Source organism: Alligator mississippiensis, chromosome 4 (genome assembly GCF_030867095.1).
Source record: "Alligator mississippiensis isolate rAllMis1 chromosome 4, rAllMis1, whole genome shotgun sequence".
Classification (NCBI taxonomy): domain Eukaryota; kingdom Metazoa; phylum Chordata; order Crocodylia; family Alligatoridae; genus Alligator; species Alligator mississippiensis.
Window position 1 is genome coordinate 228,835,259 of NC_081827.1, and position 12,532 is coordinate 228,847,790.

Consider the following 12,532-nt stretch of genomic DNA (forward strand, 5'->3'; position numbering starts at 1 on the left):
ATGAGGGTATGGACACATGTATGCATGCTTCATTCAGTGTTAAATTATGACTGATTTTACTACATTTGTAACATTAACAGCTTGTTCACACACAACAATTAGAATGTGACAGCTGCTGCCCTTTTAAAACAGTCCAAAATGTATGTGCATCTATACCCTCAGGTAACTGCATGCCTGTTTACAGAGCTCCTCCCAATGTGAGACGCAGCATGGCCAAAGATAAGAGCATACTTAAACTTAGATAACTGGGTAACGGGTAATGAAGCCGGACAACATGAACCCATTAGAGGTACCCTTCAATAGTGAATGGCATAGAATAGGTATACTATGATGAAAGATAGACTATAAAGAGCCTTCCACATGGAAGGAAGGGAAAGGGAAAGGAAGGTCAAAGCAACAGGACAAGGCAATGGTCCTTGGAGGGTGAGTACAAGTAGGACAAGATTGCATTTGTAAAGGTAGGAGAAGACACCTTGCAGTGGCTGAGAGACCAGAGGATGAGTCTGCAAGGGAGTTTCTGCTGTGTGCATGAATATGAAAAGCTATTTTTATTAATATTTTAAAACACTTTCACATGCAAATGTAATCAAAAGATGCAATAACAAATACATATTTCATAGGCCTAAATTTAAAAAAAATCTCTTTCATATGCCTTAACTTACATAAATTTTACATTGCTAAATCTTTTAAACTTATAGTATAGGTTGCTTGCTTAAGAACCATGTATTTTTATAATTGCCCTGTAGCATCTACAAGCCTGACAAGCTAATATAGGTCTTGAACTTACAAACACTTAGGCTAGGTACAGACATTATACATAAACCAGTTTAAGTCATCAGAAACTGGTTAAAACCTGTAACAGAACAGATGTTCTGTACACATAAACCAGTTTGAAAATAGCTGAAGCTGGTTTGAGATAAACCTGGTTGAATGTAGTATCAATCTTAACTGATTTTGGTCAAACCGGTTTATGCAATGTCTGTCCCAGACCCCTTCCTGGTTTAAGTTAAATCAGATTTCTCCATCATCCCAGATACTTGCAACTCTGGGCAGGGCTCTGCTCCAGCCCAACAGGGCAGACCCCTCCCTTCTGCTCCCTGGCTGCAGCTCCAGCAAAGGCTGCAGGTACAGCAGCATCTGCCTGGCTTCCTCCTGCTCCTTCCATCCCCCTCACCACTTCCTGCTCAAGCAGGAATTCCCCCCTCCCCTCTGCCTTACACAGACATCTCTCAGCATTAGCTAGCATACCACATGCTGGCAATGGTCTGTGCTGTAGAAGATGGGACAAAGGCAGATAGGACAGTGTTGGCTTAGGACTTTCTGAAGCTAATCATCAGGTAGCTGACAATGTCCTTTCATTTCTTCCTTGGAAAAAGTTGTTTAAGAAGAGCTTGAACTAAGGAGAGAGGCTGTTATTTTGTTTGATGGGCTGATAAATGCTAGCAACTCCCTTTGTAACTTATTTATTTCAGTGAGCCTCGAATATGCTCAGCATTTCCCAAGATGGCGGAATAGTCACTAATTCAAATTATTAGGGCAAGGTTTGCTGGTTCAACAGTGTTGTATTTTTTTAAATTATTCATTAGCATATTTTCTGCACCTAAATGTTCATCACATAAATAACGAATGGATATTTGGAAGACACCCAGCCCCACAAAGCAGAAAATCTATCCTGAACTTTCTCCATTGTGCTTGGCTACCATCATTGATTGCCTGCTAGCAGAGGCCATCTCTAACAGTTGCCATAGAATATGATCTACAATATTTATGTAGTGTGATGAGTCTTGTCTTAGATCACGAAACTGTGATTGACACTGCAGTAAGTAATTATGGAATAACCTGCCTATAAGGCAAATGTCTTGCTAAACCCCAATTCCTGCCCATTTTGTTCAGTATCTTGTTCACAGAAACTAGGGTGCTAGGTTAGGGTTGAATCAAAGAGTATATATATTTTGCCAATAGGGAATATCTTAGTTGCAGCTGAAAGGGTGTTTCTGTGCAAGGAGTAGAGCTGTGTGGCAGCCAGAATTTCTTGGAAAATTCTGGGATTCCAAAATCTGCTCTGGAATGAAACCCCCAGATTTTAATGTTCCTTATGAAACACATTTTGCAAAATTATTTGTTAATACATTTAGAAACTTAAAAGCATTTAAAAATGCCTCATAATGATCTGTTCCAAATAAAGTCAGATTCTGGATGAGTAAAAAGACCTTTTTTTTTCCTAAAATGTAATTTCCAAAGAAATTTTAGATCTTGACAGAATAAATTTCCCAATAATACCCTTAAAAATAGACTGTTTTCTATTAGAATGTGATTGTCCCTTGCTATCAGGAAGCCATTTAGGAACCACTTTATCCTAATTTGATAAAACACTTGAAAAAGTGCTGCAGGTTAAGCATGTGAATAATCCATGTCCATTCAACAAAGCACATAGTTTGTTTATAAATGCCATTACCTTTAATAGGATGAGTCATGTGTTTAACAATTAAGCATGGTTCTATGCATTTTGCTGAAGCAGGGTCTTGGTTACATTACATCTGCAAATGTGACTGTGCATATTAAAGGCTTTAGCTAATTTTACTACTATTATTTTGGATAAAATACAAATTTAATTAATACTAAAATATGCTTTCATAAGCAGCACGGATGGAAATGTTTGCAACTACTGGTCAGTGCATAAGAAGATTAGAAAGAAAATGGAGTCAAATTATGAGCAGTTATCCAAAATTCCTGGGGTTTACTGAATAGAATAAATAATACCTTAACTGTTTTGGGACACGCAAATAAAACCTTTCTGGAACAATACCTAGAAAGAGTTAAATGTCACTGAAGGCAGATGATGCCACCTTCTGGTGTCATTTACAAAGCTGTTGATTTAGGAACTGCCTGGCCTAAACATGTCCTTGTCATCCAGATGGGGATGATGATAACTCAGAAGGCACGCTTCACTGAGGGCAAGATTCAGTGAAAATGACATTAATTAGGAAATAGTCATTGAAGCATTGAAAGCAATGGTGCAAATCAAGCACTATCTTGCCAGACGTTTACAGATGAGCTACTACAAGGCTGTCAGGGCAACGATGTCAGGATCTGGGATTAGGTTATGATTTACCAAAGCAGGGCTGCCTACCTCCATTTGAGGAGTTACTATTTATTTGTTTCAATTAAAATAATAATGGGACAGTTCTTCAGGGTTCTTTTTTTGACATTTCTTAAGGGTAGTTCTCAGTAAATTCCAATTTTGTTAATGTTTGTTTGGCTTTTGTCCACTGATGGCCATTTATTCTTGCTGTCAGTTGGTGCAAGAGTCTAAACAGTTAACAAGATATTAGAATCATACCTTTCCATAGATAACTATGCTGGATTCTGGCATATAAAATCATAGCAAAATAGAGCTAGAAGGGACTTCAAGAGGTCATCTAATCCAACCCCCCACTCAGGGCAGGATCATCCCTGCTAAAACCATTTAAGTGTTTGTCTAACCTGCTCTTAAATTTTCAAGAGCCATCACAAGTTCCTGAGGTAGCCTATTCCACAGTCTAATGATAGCGTCAAATTCTGCCATTGCTTACTATTTCAATGAATAGCTGCTCTTATCCGAGAACTGGATTTAGGCCAGCATTTATTTTACTATCTTCTAGATTCTATTAATCTGTAACCAACTTCTCTCTGCTCCATTCCTCTCCTCCAATTTTAACTATTTTTATTCAAATTGTAATAGTATATTTTATGCATATATATATATATATATATACACACACACACACACACACACAGTATTATTTTTTAACCCGCAAAGTTTGTACAGGTTTGAAATTAAATGGGTCAAAACAAACCTACCCATTCTAATAACAGACACAGTCTGGCCCTTACAGCCAAAGTAGCAATAGTTCAAACAGTCCTTGCAAAAGGAAGAAAAAAGGGATCTTCTTGTCTGCCAATGGAACTAAAGTGAATGTGCATGTAAGACAGAGGTAGGATAGCTTTTAATTATTTAATCTAGAAATTAGTGTATCCAACAAGGACACTGTCCTTGACTGAAGTCCTGGCCTTTCTAAACAGCTGGGCTTGGGAGTATGGTGCATTCATCTTTCCAATCTGGTTGCACTCCCACTGGCAACTGCAAGAATACACTGTGCAACCTGGCTGCCCAATGCACAGCTGAACCAAACTGGGGCAGGACACATGGAGCCTCTTCCAGTGGTCTCACTTAACTGCTCCATAAGAAGTTAATAATCAGGCTGAGAAAATGGGCCTCAGGGGAGGCAGGAAAATCAGGCTGGCAAAGCCAGGGATAAGTTAGAAAGACTGGTTACTACAATTTACTTGATCCACAATGGCTCCTCAGGAGAAAACAGAAGAACATGCAGTGCTTTTGCTGGTTTTGCAACATCCTGCAACAGCTGAAAATAAATACTGTATTTTCTGGTATATACCAGTGCCTTTCCCCCTAAAACCAGCTGGAGAAAATTGGGGTGTGCATTAAAGCTAGGGACAGACGTTACACACAAACAGATATAAGTGATCAGAAACTGCTCTAAACCTGTAACAGAACAGAAGTTCAGTGCACATAGACTGATTTAAAAATGGCAGAACCTGGTCTAAAATAGACCTGGATTGATGTAGTATCAGATGTAATTGGTTTAGGTTAGATGAATCTATTGAACTTTTCCACCAGATCGCCTCCGGACTCTGCTTAGGTCGCTGTCTCTGGCATTCTAGCCTTTCCAGGCCCCACTAAACCCCGCTCCCCTTGCAGGGCGGCCAGTCTAACCTTGGCCCATGCTCATGCGCTCTGGCCAGGTGCCAGCTGAGTCCTGCCCCCAGGGCTGTTGCAGAGCTGAAGCAGCAAAGCTTCTGCTCCCCAATCCTGCATCCTTGCATGTGCCTGGCAGCCACATGGGGTAGTAAGGGGGAGGGAAAGCAGGGGAACATAGACACCCCCCCCACTGTCCCATCCCCTACAAGCTGAGGTATTTGCAGCTGAGGAGGGTCCAGGTGGCAGGCGCTTTCCCTCCCGCTGCTCCTGCCTGGCTTGGCTGGCCAGCAGGGCCAGTCCCCACAGCCCTGCTCTCCTGTGATTTGCTGCCTCAAGGATTAGGGGGGGGAGGGGGGAGGCAAGAGGGGTCTGCATAGTTTGGGAGGGCCTACACAGCAGGGGCTTCCCCCTATCCCTGCTGCCCCTACCAGCTGCCCAGCCAGCAAGGCTGTTCTCCACAGCTTCACCCCCCCTGGGACCTGCTGCCGCTCAGCAACAGGAAGGGAAGGATGGAGCCCCCAGGCCTGGCCCCCACCCTGAGCTGGGGTCTGCACAGCTGGAGAGGGGGAGTACATGATGAGAGCTTCCCCCAGCTGAGCCATACATCCGTTTGATCCCCCCCGCCCTTGGGCTGCCTGAACCCGGAACTGCTGCTGGGCAGAAGGGAATCTACGTTACTGCTCCCTCAACCATTACTCCGAGGGGCCTGATCCTCCTGTCTGTGAAGCGCTCCTCCCCCCATGCTGCCTCCATGTTCTACCCTGATGAGGGGTTTGTGCCTGACAACTAATCAGGGATGGCCCTCGCTCAGCTGCTCTCAGCAACTTCCAGCATGCTGGAAGGCGTGCAGGAGTGCCCCCTGCCTTCTGTCCTTAGTTAGTGTAGACATCTGTGCGCCCACCCCCACACCAAAGGGTGACAGTATGTTCTGCTGGCTCTCAATCCAATCTATGCAGCTCAAGGAAACCTGCATAGATTGGATTGATTCTTCCTTGGGTTTTTGAATGACTGCATTTAGCTTATATGTGAAGAAAAAGGCCCTCTGCAGGTCTTGAACCTTGGGGATTGGAGTGGAGCAGTGGCAGTACTGCTGCTGTTATGGGAGCCACAGCAATTAGCACTGCCACTGCCTCTTCCCTTCCCTTTCTCCATCTCCTGCTGCAAATTTCTTGACCCATGGGGAGCCCCTCCCCTCCCTAACCTTGGGACAGCATGCAAGGTTGGCTGACAACAAGAATGCTGGGTTCAGCCTTGCACATGGCCCTGAGGTCCTGAATCTAGCATGTGGCTTCAGAGCTAGTGAAGGGGTCAGACTTGGCATGCAGTTGGAGTCAGTGGGCTAGACTGCATTTTACCAGGCCATGTGACCCCAGAGCTGGTGTGCCAGATTGGGCCCTGCTGTGCAGCCCCCCTCACCCCAAAGACCTCGGACCTCTGCTACTTACCCATATTCTACCCATATTTCTTGAGGCCTTGCAAAAATAGTGCATCTGTATGTGATATTTGGGGGTGTGGTATATAAAAGAAAATGCAACATCTAGCCAGCAAATAAATTTCTAGGTTAATCTTTTACTGTTGAATAGTTGGAAAAAATGAACTTTGTTCTCAAAACAGTATGAAAAATCTATTCTAAGATGCATTTCTCTGTAGGGATATTTCTGTAATGTGAGTTTGAAGATCAGGAGGAAATCCCAGTGACCAAATTATCTCATATCATGTTTCAGAGAGGTTCTTTATTCACCTCTGCCTTATATGAACTTCAGACAGAAGTAGTATAGGATCCTTTGCACATTTTGATTGTTACCTTCTGTGGCAAACTACCTTCAAGATTTTGATACATTCTCAAGAAATAAGCTGGAGGGGTGAAATAAAACCTCCAAAGCTTCACAATAGGCCAAATGCTTCCTTTCAGAATCACCAATACAGTTCTAATGAAACTGAGGAACTTAGACCAGCATTTCTCAATCTGTGGGTCACGACCCAGAAGTGGGTTGCAAGAATATAGGAAAGGGTCACAAATAAACTTAAAAAATGGATTCTCACACACACCCCACCCTACCCCACACACCAATCCCCCCACATAAGGGGGAGCTGGGGTTTGCGGGCAATGGGACGGGAGTGAGGAGCACTGGTGCGGCCAGCAGACTGTTTTCTACTTAAACTATTTACTAGATTGGGACTGGCCATCAACGTTTATAAATGGGTCCTAGTTAAGAAAAAAAACAAGTTGAGAACCACTGGTTTAGATCATTATGGTAAGCTGATATCTGAACTGTTCTCACATGGTTTCTGCTTGTATGCTCTCCGACTGTTCCTCCCCTTTACCTCTACATGTCAGAATAATAAATGAGAAAAAATGGATTCAGTACAAGTTATTTAAAATAAAAATTACTTGCCCTATTGTTAGATTCAGCTGGAGCAATCTTTCAGCTCTGTTTGCAGGGTCACTCTCTGATCAGCCTAAAACAGTTTCCAAAACTCATTACCTAGTGCAATTCTTCAGAATGCAATTTTGTCTAGAAGAGATAAAGCTGAATGTCGTTTGTAGGCTATGATAATATTAAGTTTCTCAAACCTGTTTAATAAGAAATCATGCAAAACCTGCAGCACTTGACTCTTTAGTGTACGGATGGCTACAATACGCTCAAAACCCAAAGACAATGTCGGTTACAAGTACATTAGACTATTTTTAGTTCCAAATTGAAAGTTCCTTAATGACCACTATCACAACATGGAACAGCACTCCAATTATGACAAAATGCATCTTATATTTACCATGGAGATACACAGATAATGCAGACACTGCGTCCTTTATACACACAAAGGAACCCACTAGCGAGTAACCTTTGCTACATTTAGCCATTAGGAGCAAGTAATAGCTTTGGATTAGAATTCTGATTTTTGTTCAATTTAGGTTGGACTTCATTATTGTCACTTTTTGGCAGCAGAATCAATAAAAATCACTGCAAACTTCTGAGAATAGTAATAAGGCTCCGCTCATCTCTCTGTTAAAAGTATTATATTACATCACTGATAATCCTCAAACACACATTTTCTAGACATGCTTACCAGACAGCTTTTGAAGCTTACTTATAAACAAAAATCCTCTTCTTCATATCATCTTTTGCCATGATATATTTGAGTTAAAGAAGTTTCTCAAATAGCTACTAGCCCTCACTTAGAAAGCTTCAAAAAGAGTGACTGACTGCTACATAACCAGGGATAGCCATGTTAAAGTCAGGCAGAAGGCAAGGTAGATGTGCACTTTACAGACTAACTGAGATTGGAGCACGTTTTCATGAACTCAAGTTCTCTTCATTAGGCTGTGAAAGGACATCATAGAGTGGTGTATAAAGGGTAGTGAGCGATTTGAATACAAGAGGTGGGAAAAGAGGAGGGAGACTTCTGCTATATAACCAAGACCTTCTTGGCCCAATTTTCCATGAAAATAACCTAAAGTAATAGTGAAAATACTTTAAATTGAAGAGATTAGCTATAATTTGGTATAATACAAAACTTTCAAATCTTCAGTAAATACTATATGGTGCTTAATGTCCTAATTTAATTTATTTTAACTACAAAGGGCCTCTCAGGCTGTCTAGATTAAGCACAAAGATTAAGTACAAAGAACCCTTAGCATGTAGAAAGAGGACAGCAAATGTCTATTATTTACTCTCTTATGTAACTCACAACTGACAAACTTAGCATTCCTTAGATCACACAAATCGTATGCCCAAATAAAGGAGTAATTCTGGTTCTGCATAAAACCCAAAATGAAAACAAAGTCATGTAAGAAACAGCAACAGATCTGAACTCCACGCTGAAGGGGCATACATACGGCATGACCTATGCAAATCCATCATCCCCTGCCTAGTTCAATGTGTCCTAGGGTACCCAGTATCTGTGCAGGAAAGACTTCTAAAATCCCTCACCCCTCTTCCTTTTCTAAAGAGAAAAAGTGCCATTAGTTATCAAGACATACTAGGAAGAGCTTCTAGCATAGTCTTCCTTCAGGATCTCTTAAACTTGAAGAGCTCTCCAGTATTGCAAGAGCTAGAAAATACTTTAGAATGCTATATCCAGAACTACCCATGAAAGATTTCCTAGTAAAAGCATAAGAGTTGTTGCATGTAATTAAGATACCTTTATGTAAACAGCCAAATAAGGCACAAATAGATGATGTGGCACAGAAAAAAAAAAAAAGAGAAACACCTAGACCTTGTGGAAGACAAATGTAGTTTACTCTTTGTTATGTGCTCCAATGCAAAACCTGCAATATAAATAGCCAACTGAAAAAAAAAACCACAACCAACTCTCAGAACAAGGCAGATGACCACATTCGCATCTCTCCTGCTGCTCTGTGCACTAGCACTTGAACTCACTTCAACTTACAAAAAAAGCTGACATCAACTTAGAATGAACCAGACTGTTAGTAAAGCTTAATGGGTGCACACTTTCCACTCACTCACCTGATTGAGTAAAGTTTCTATTACAAGTTCTACACAGATATACTTCATATGCAACCTATCTGGCAACCAATTACATAGGAATTACACAAAAAAAATTCCCAAGGTGCTCACCTGTCCAGAAATCTAAGGATATCTATACATGTATACCTGTCAAAGGGCTGCCTGGGAAGTGCCACAGTGAAGCCTGGAATACCTTTTCTATATGCCTGCATCCCAAAAATAATATGCAAATATAGCCACCCTTAGTACAGTATTGGGCATAAAACCAATACATTCTCTGTCTTGGGGTCTTACTGGTGCACCACCACAGGTGGCTTCATGACATCCTTCTGGCACATGGCATGCACCAATGTGAGTACTGTAGTGGAAGATCTGAAGGTGTAGACCTTCCTTCATACTTACACATGGTTACCATTGCTGAGTATTTGAACACCTTGATCCTTAGATTATCATGATACATTAGAATCCATAGATTATCATGATACATTAGAATCCAGATATTTCACAGATTTAGATTCCTTACCCCTCTGTGAAGATGAGGATTTACCAACTTACCAGGAGTATATACATCCATAGCAAACAGCTGCACAGGTGTGCTCAGGTGCTCCAGCTGCTTGCTGCAGTTTATAATTTCAAAGGCTGGTGGCTTATCTCTCATCAGCTGCATAGGACTACTGATGAGCTCTATCTGATAGGAGAAGCAACATCGTTTCAAGCAATAACAAAAAGCAAGCAGCTCTGAGGCTGATCCTTTATTTGGCCACCAACTGGAAATTAAGCAGATTGCAAAATACCCATATACAAATGACCTGGGTTCTACTGTACCTCTGTGTGATAGTGGCTCTCTCTCTCTACATAACCACCCTGGCAGGGGAGAAGGTGTAGAAATGAAGTACAGAAAAATAATGCAACTTGTCCAGGGTAGCACTGCAAGTTCACAGTGAAGAAGGAAACTGAACATGGATCTACTAAGCCTCTGGTCCTAGCCACCTGACTAGTGTTCCTTTCTTTTTTATATCACAAAGACATTAAAGGCAGAAAATGATCACACTCATTAAAATTGCAGTACACACTTGAATTAAAAACCCTCAAAGACTAATGCCATTTTAAATTTACATTCAAAATTGTTTGCACATTGTGAAATAAACACTTATGCAACATGTCTATATTTTGATATGTATTTTTATTTCCCTGCAGTTTTCACTTATCAAGAACAAGTAACAGGGAAAGTTGTCTGAACTAGTGCATAAACAAACATTCTGAAACACCACTACACGTATCTAATTTACAAGAACCGTATAAAAAAAGTCACTAAAACACTACACTACGAAGGTGTCCAACGCTTACAGTCAGACTTTTTCCAACCCGTTACTTGCCTTGTAGCCACAGGAAAACTCTCCAAAATTGAAAAGACAATCTTGCCACAACCCTCCCCCCGCCCCCACTTGGGATGGCTCGATATCTAGACATCCAATAATTATTGCAATGATATATAATGCAATACATACCTGGTAAAATATCCTTTATGTGGTGTGTTACAGTTTTAAAGCCAGTTAAAATATGCAGTCTTTAGGTAAAATGTAATCAGTTGAAAATTTTTCATATCTGCACAGTTTAATGTGTGCTAGATGCATAATTTTTTCCTAGTCTGTTTTTTCTGTGTAATTATTTTTTATAAACTGGTATTATAAATAGAAATATACATTCAAAATATATGAAAAAGTGAGTTACTACATTAAATTTGCATGTATCGATCCATCCCTTTCCCCTGCACAGTAATAGAAAATACTATTTTGCCTTGAACTTCATATTTGACAGTGAAATGCCACTAAAGTATTTACCAAAAAAGTCCATCTAGTCAAATTGTGAAACAAAATGAACCAAGTGAAAACTTTACATTTCCTTTAGAAAAAAATTACAAGAATTTTGTTTCCTAGCTATGAATCTTTAACTTTTTTAGACACAAAGTTGGATTTATTTGTACAAGATACAAAATGTAAACATGGCAAAATAAATAGTTAAAACAAGTGATGCAGGATCCCATTTCATGCTCATGATCCCATTAAAGAATTATTTTTTTAAATCCATTCAGTTGCAAATTCAAGTGCAAAAGCATGATGATGAATATCTACTATTCAAGTAACAGAAATAATATTGATGATACAAATAAACTATATTACAAGGTAGTGATTTTCCCAATTTTACAAAATGTACATTATATATCGACTTAATATACGATATAGTGATAGTCCATTTAGGTCCATTTTAGTTCTCTGTGATCCACAGAGCATTGTATTTTGCATTCAGTTGGAATATAAATGACTACGCCATCAGTACAAGTTGATCAACTGGTGGGAGGTTATGTCACTTCCATTGCTACTGTCGTCTCTGCTATGCCATTTAAACCCAGTCGTTCTGGTTCGTGGTTCTCTCTGCAATAAAAGAAAAGTGTAATATTTACAAAGAGGAATGGTAATACTTCCAGATACAATTGCACAGTATTTTAATAAACTTAATTAAAAAAAATGAAAATCAATATTCTATTTAGGGTGTAGTCCAGGGGCGGGCAATTATTTCAGGCAGAGGGCATACGCATACTGATTTTTGGCAAGCCATCAAGGGCCACATGACAAGTAGCCAGGGGCAGATCATTATTAATTTTCTAAATTTTTCATGGGCCCCACGGGCTGGATACAATGGGCTGGCAGGCTGCATATGACCCACGGGCCGCATTTTGCCCACCCCGGTGTAGTCAAATACCCTGCTTGCAATAAAGAAAGAGGAACCTGGATAGCACATACTTGTACTAGAAAACTGTATATTGATGTTTAAACTGCTCTTAATCTACAATCGACTTTCAGCCTCTTTATGTATTCTTTCATGAAGAAAATACTAGTAACCAAATCTTCTGCATTCTAAGTTGATAGCCTATTGGTAGTAAAATACAGAGTAAAATACAAAAGTCCTTTGAAATAACATGTATCAAGTGATACACGATTTGCCACAACTGCTCATTAATCAAACAACAATCATTCTCTATGTTAATGGACAAATTACCACTTTTAATAACATTACTTTTTTTTTTTTTTAAAGCTCAGTTTAGTTAGGTGTTTTGAAGCACTAATATGAGGAGTTTGAGTTGTGTACGTCTATCTTTTTTACCGATCAGAAACTTACTCTGTTCGGCTAGGTAAAAAAAAGGTATTTTTACAAACTGAGTTTTAAATACTCTTTGCATCCAGAGCGCACACACCTGAACACCTAATGGCAAAAGGAGGGCGGGATCTACGTAAGACACTAAGTC

At 40.2% G+C, this 12,532-nt stretch overlaps 1 protein-coding gene across 1 annotated transcript in view; it reads right to left on the bottom strand.

The window, feature by feature from the left end:
• Positions 1-10,392: 10,392 nt before the first annotated feature.
• The window catches only part of EPC2 (enhancer of polycomb homolog 2), an 82,631-nt gene continuing 80,491 nt past the window's right edge, over positions 10,393-12,532 (bottom strand). Inside the window, exon 14 of the mRNA XM_006278706.4 lies at positions 10,393-11,660. Coding sequence (XP_006278768.1) covers positions 11,588-11,660 — 73 coding nt within the window. The 3' untranslated portion in view covers positions 10,393-11,587. The remainder of the gene's footprint in view (positions 11,661-12,532) is intronic.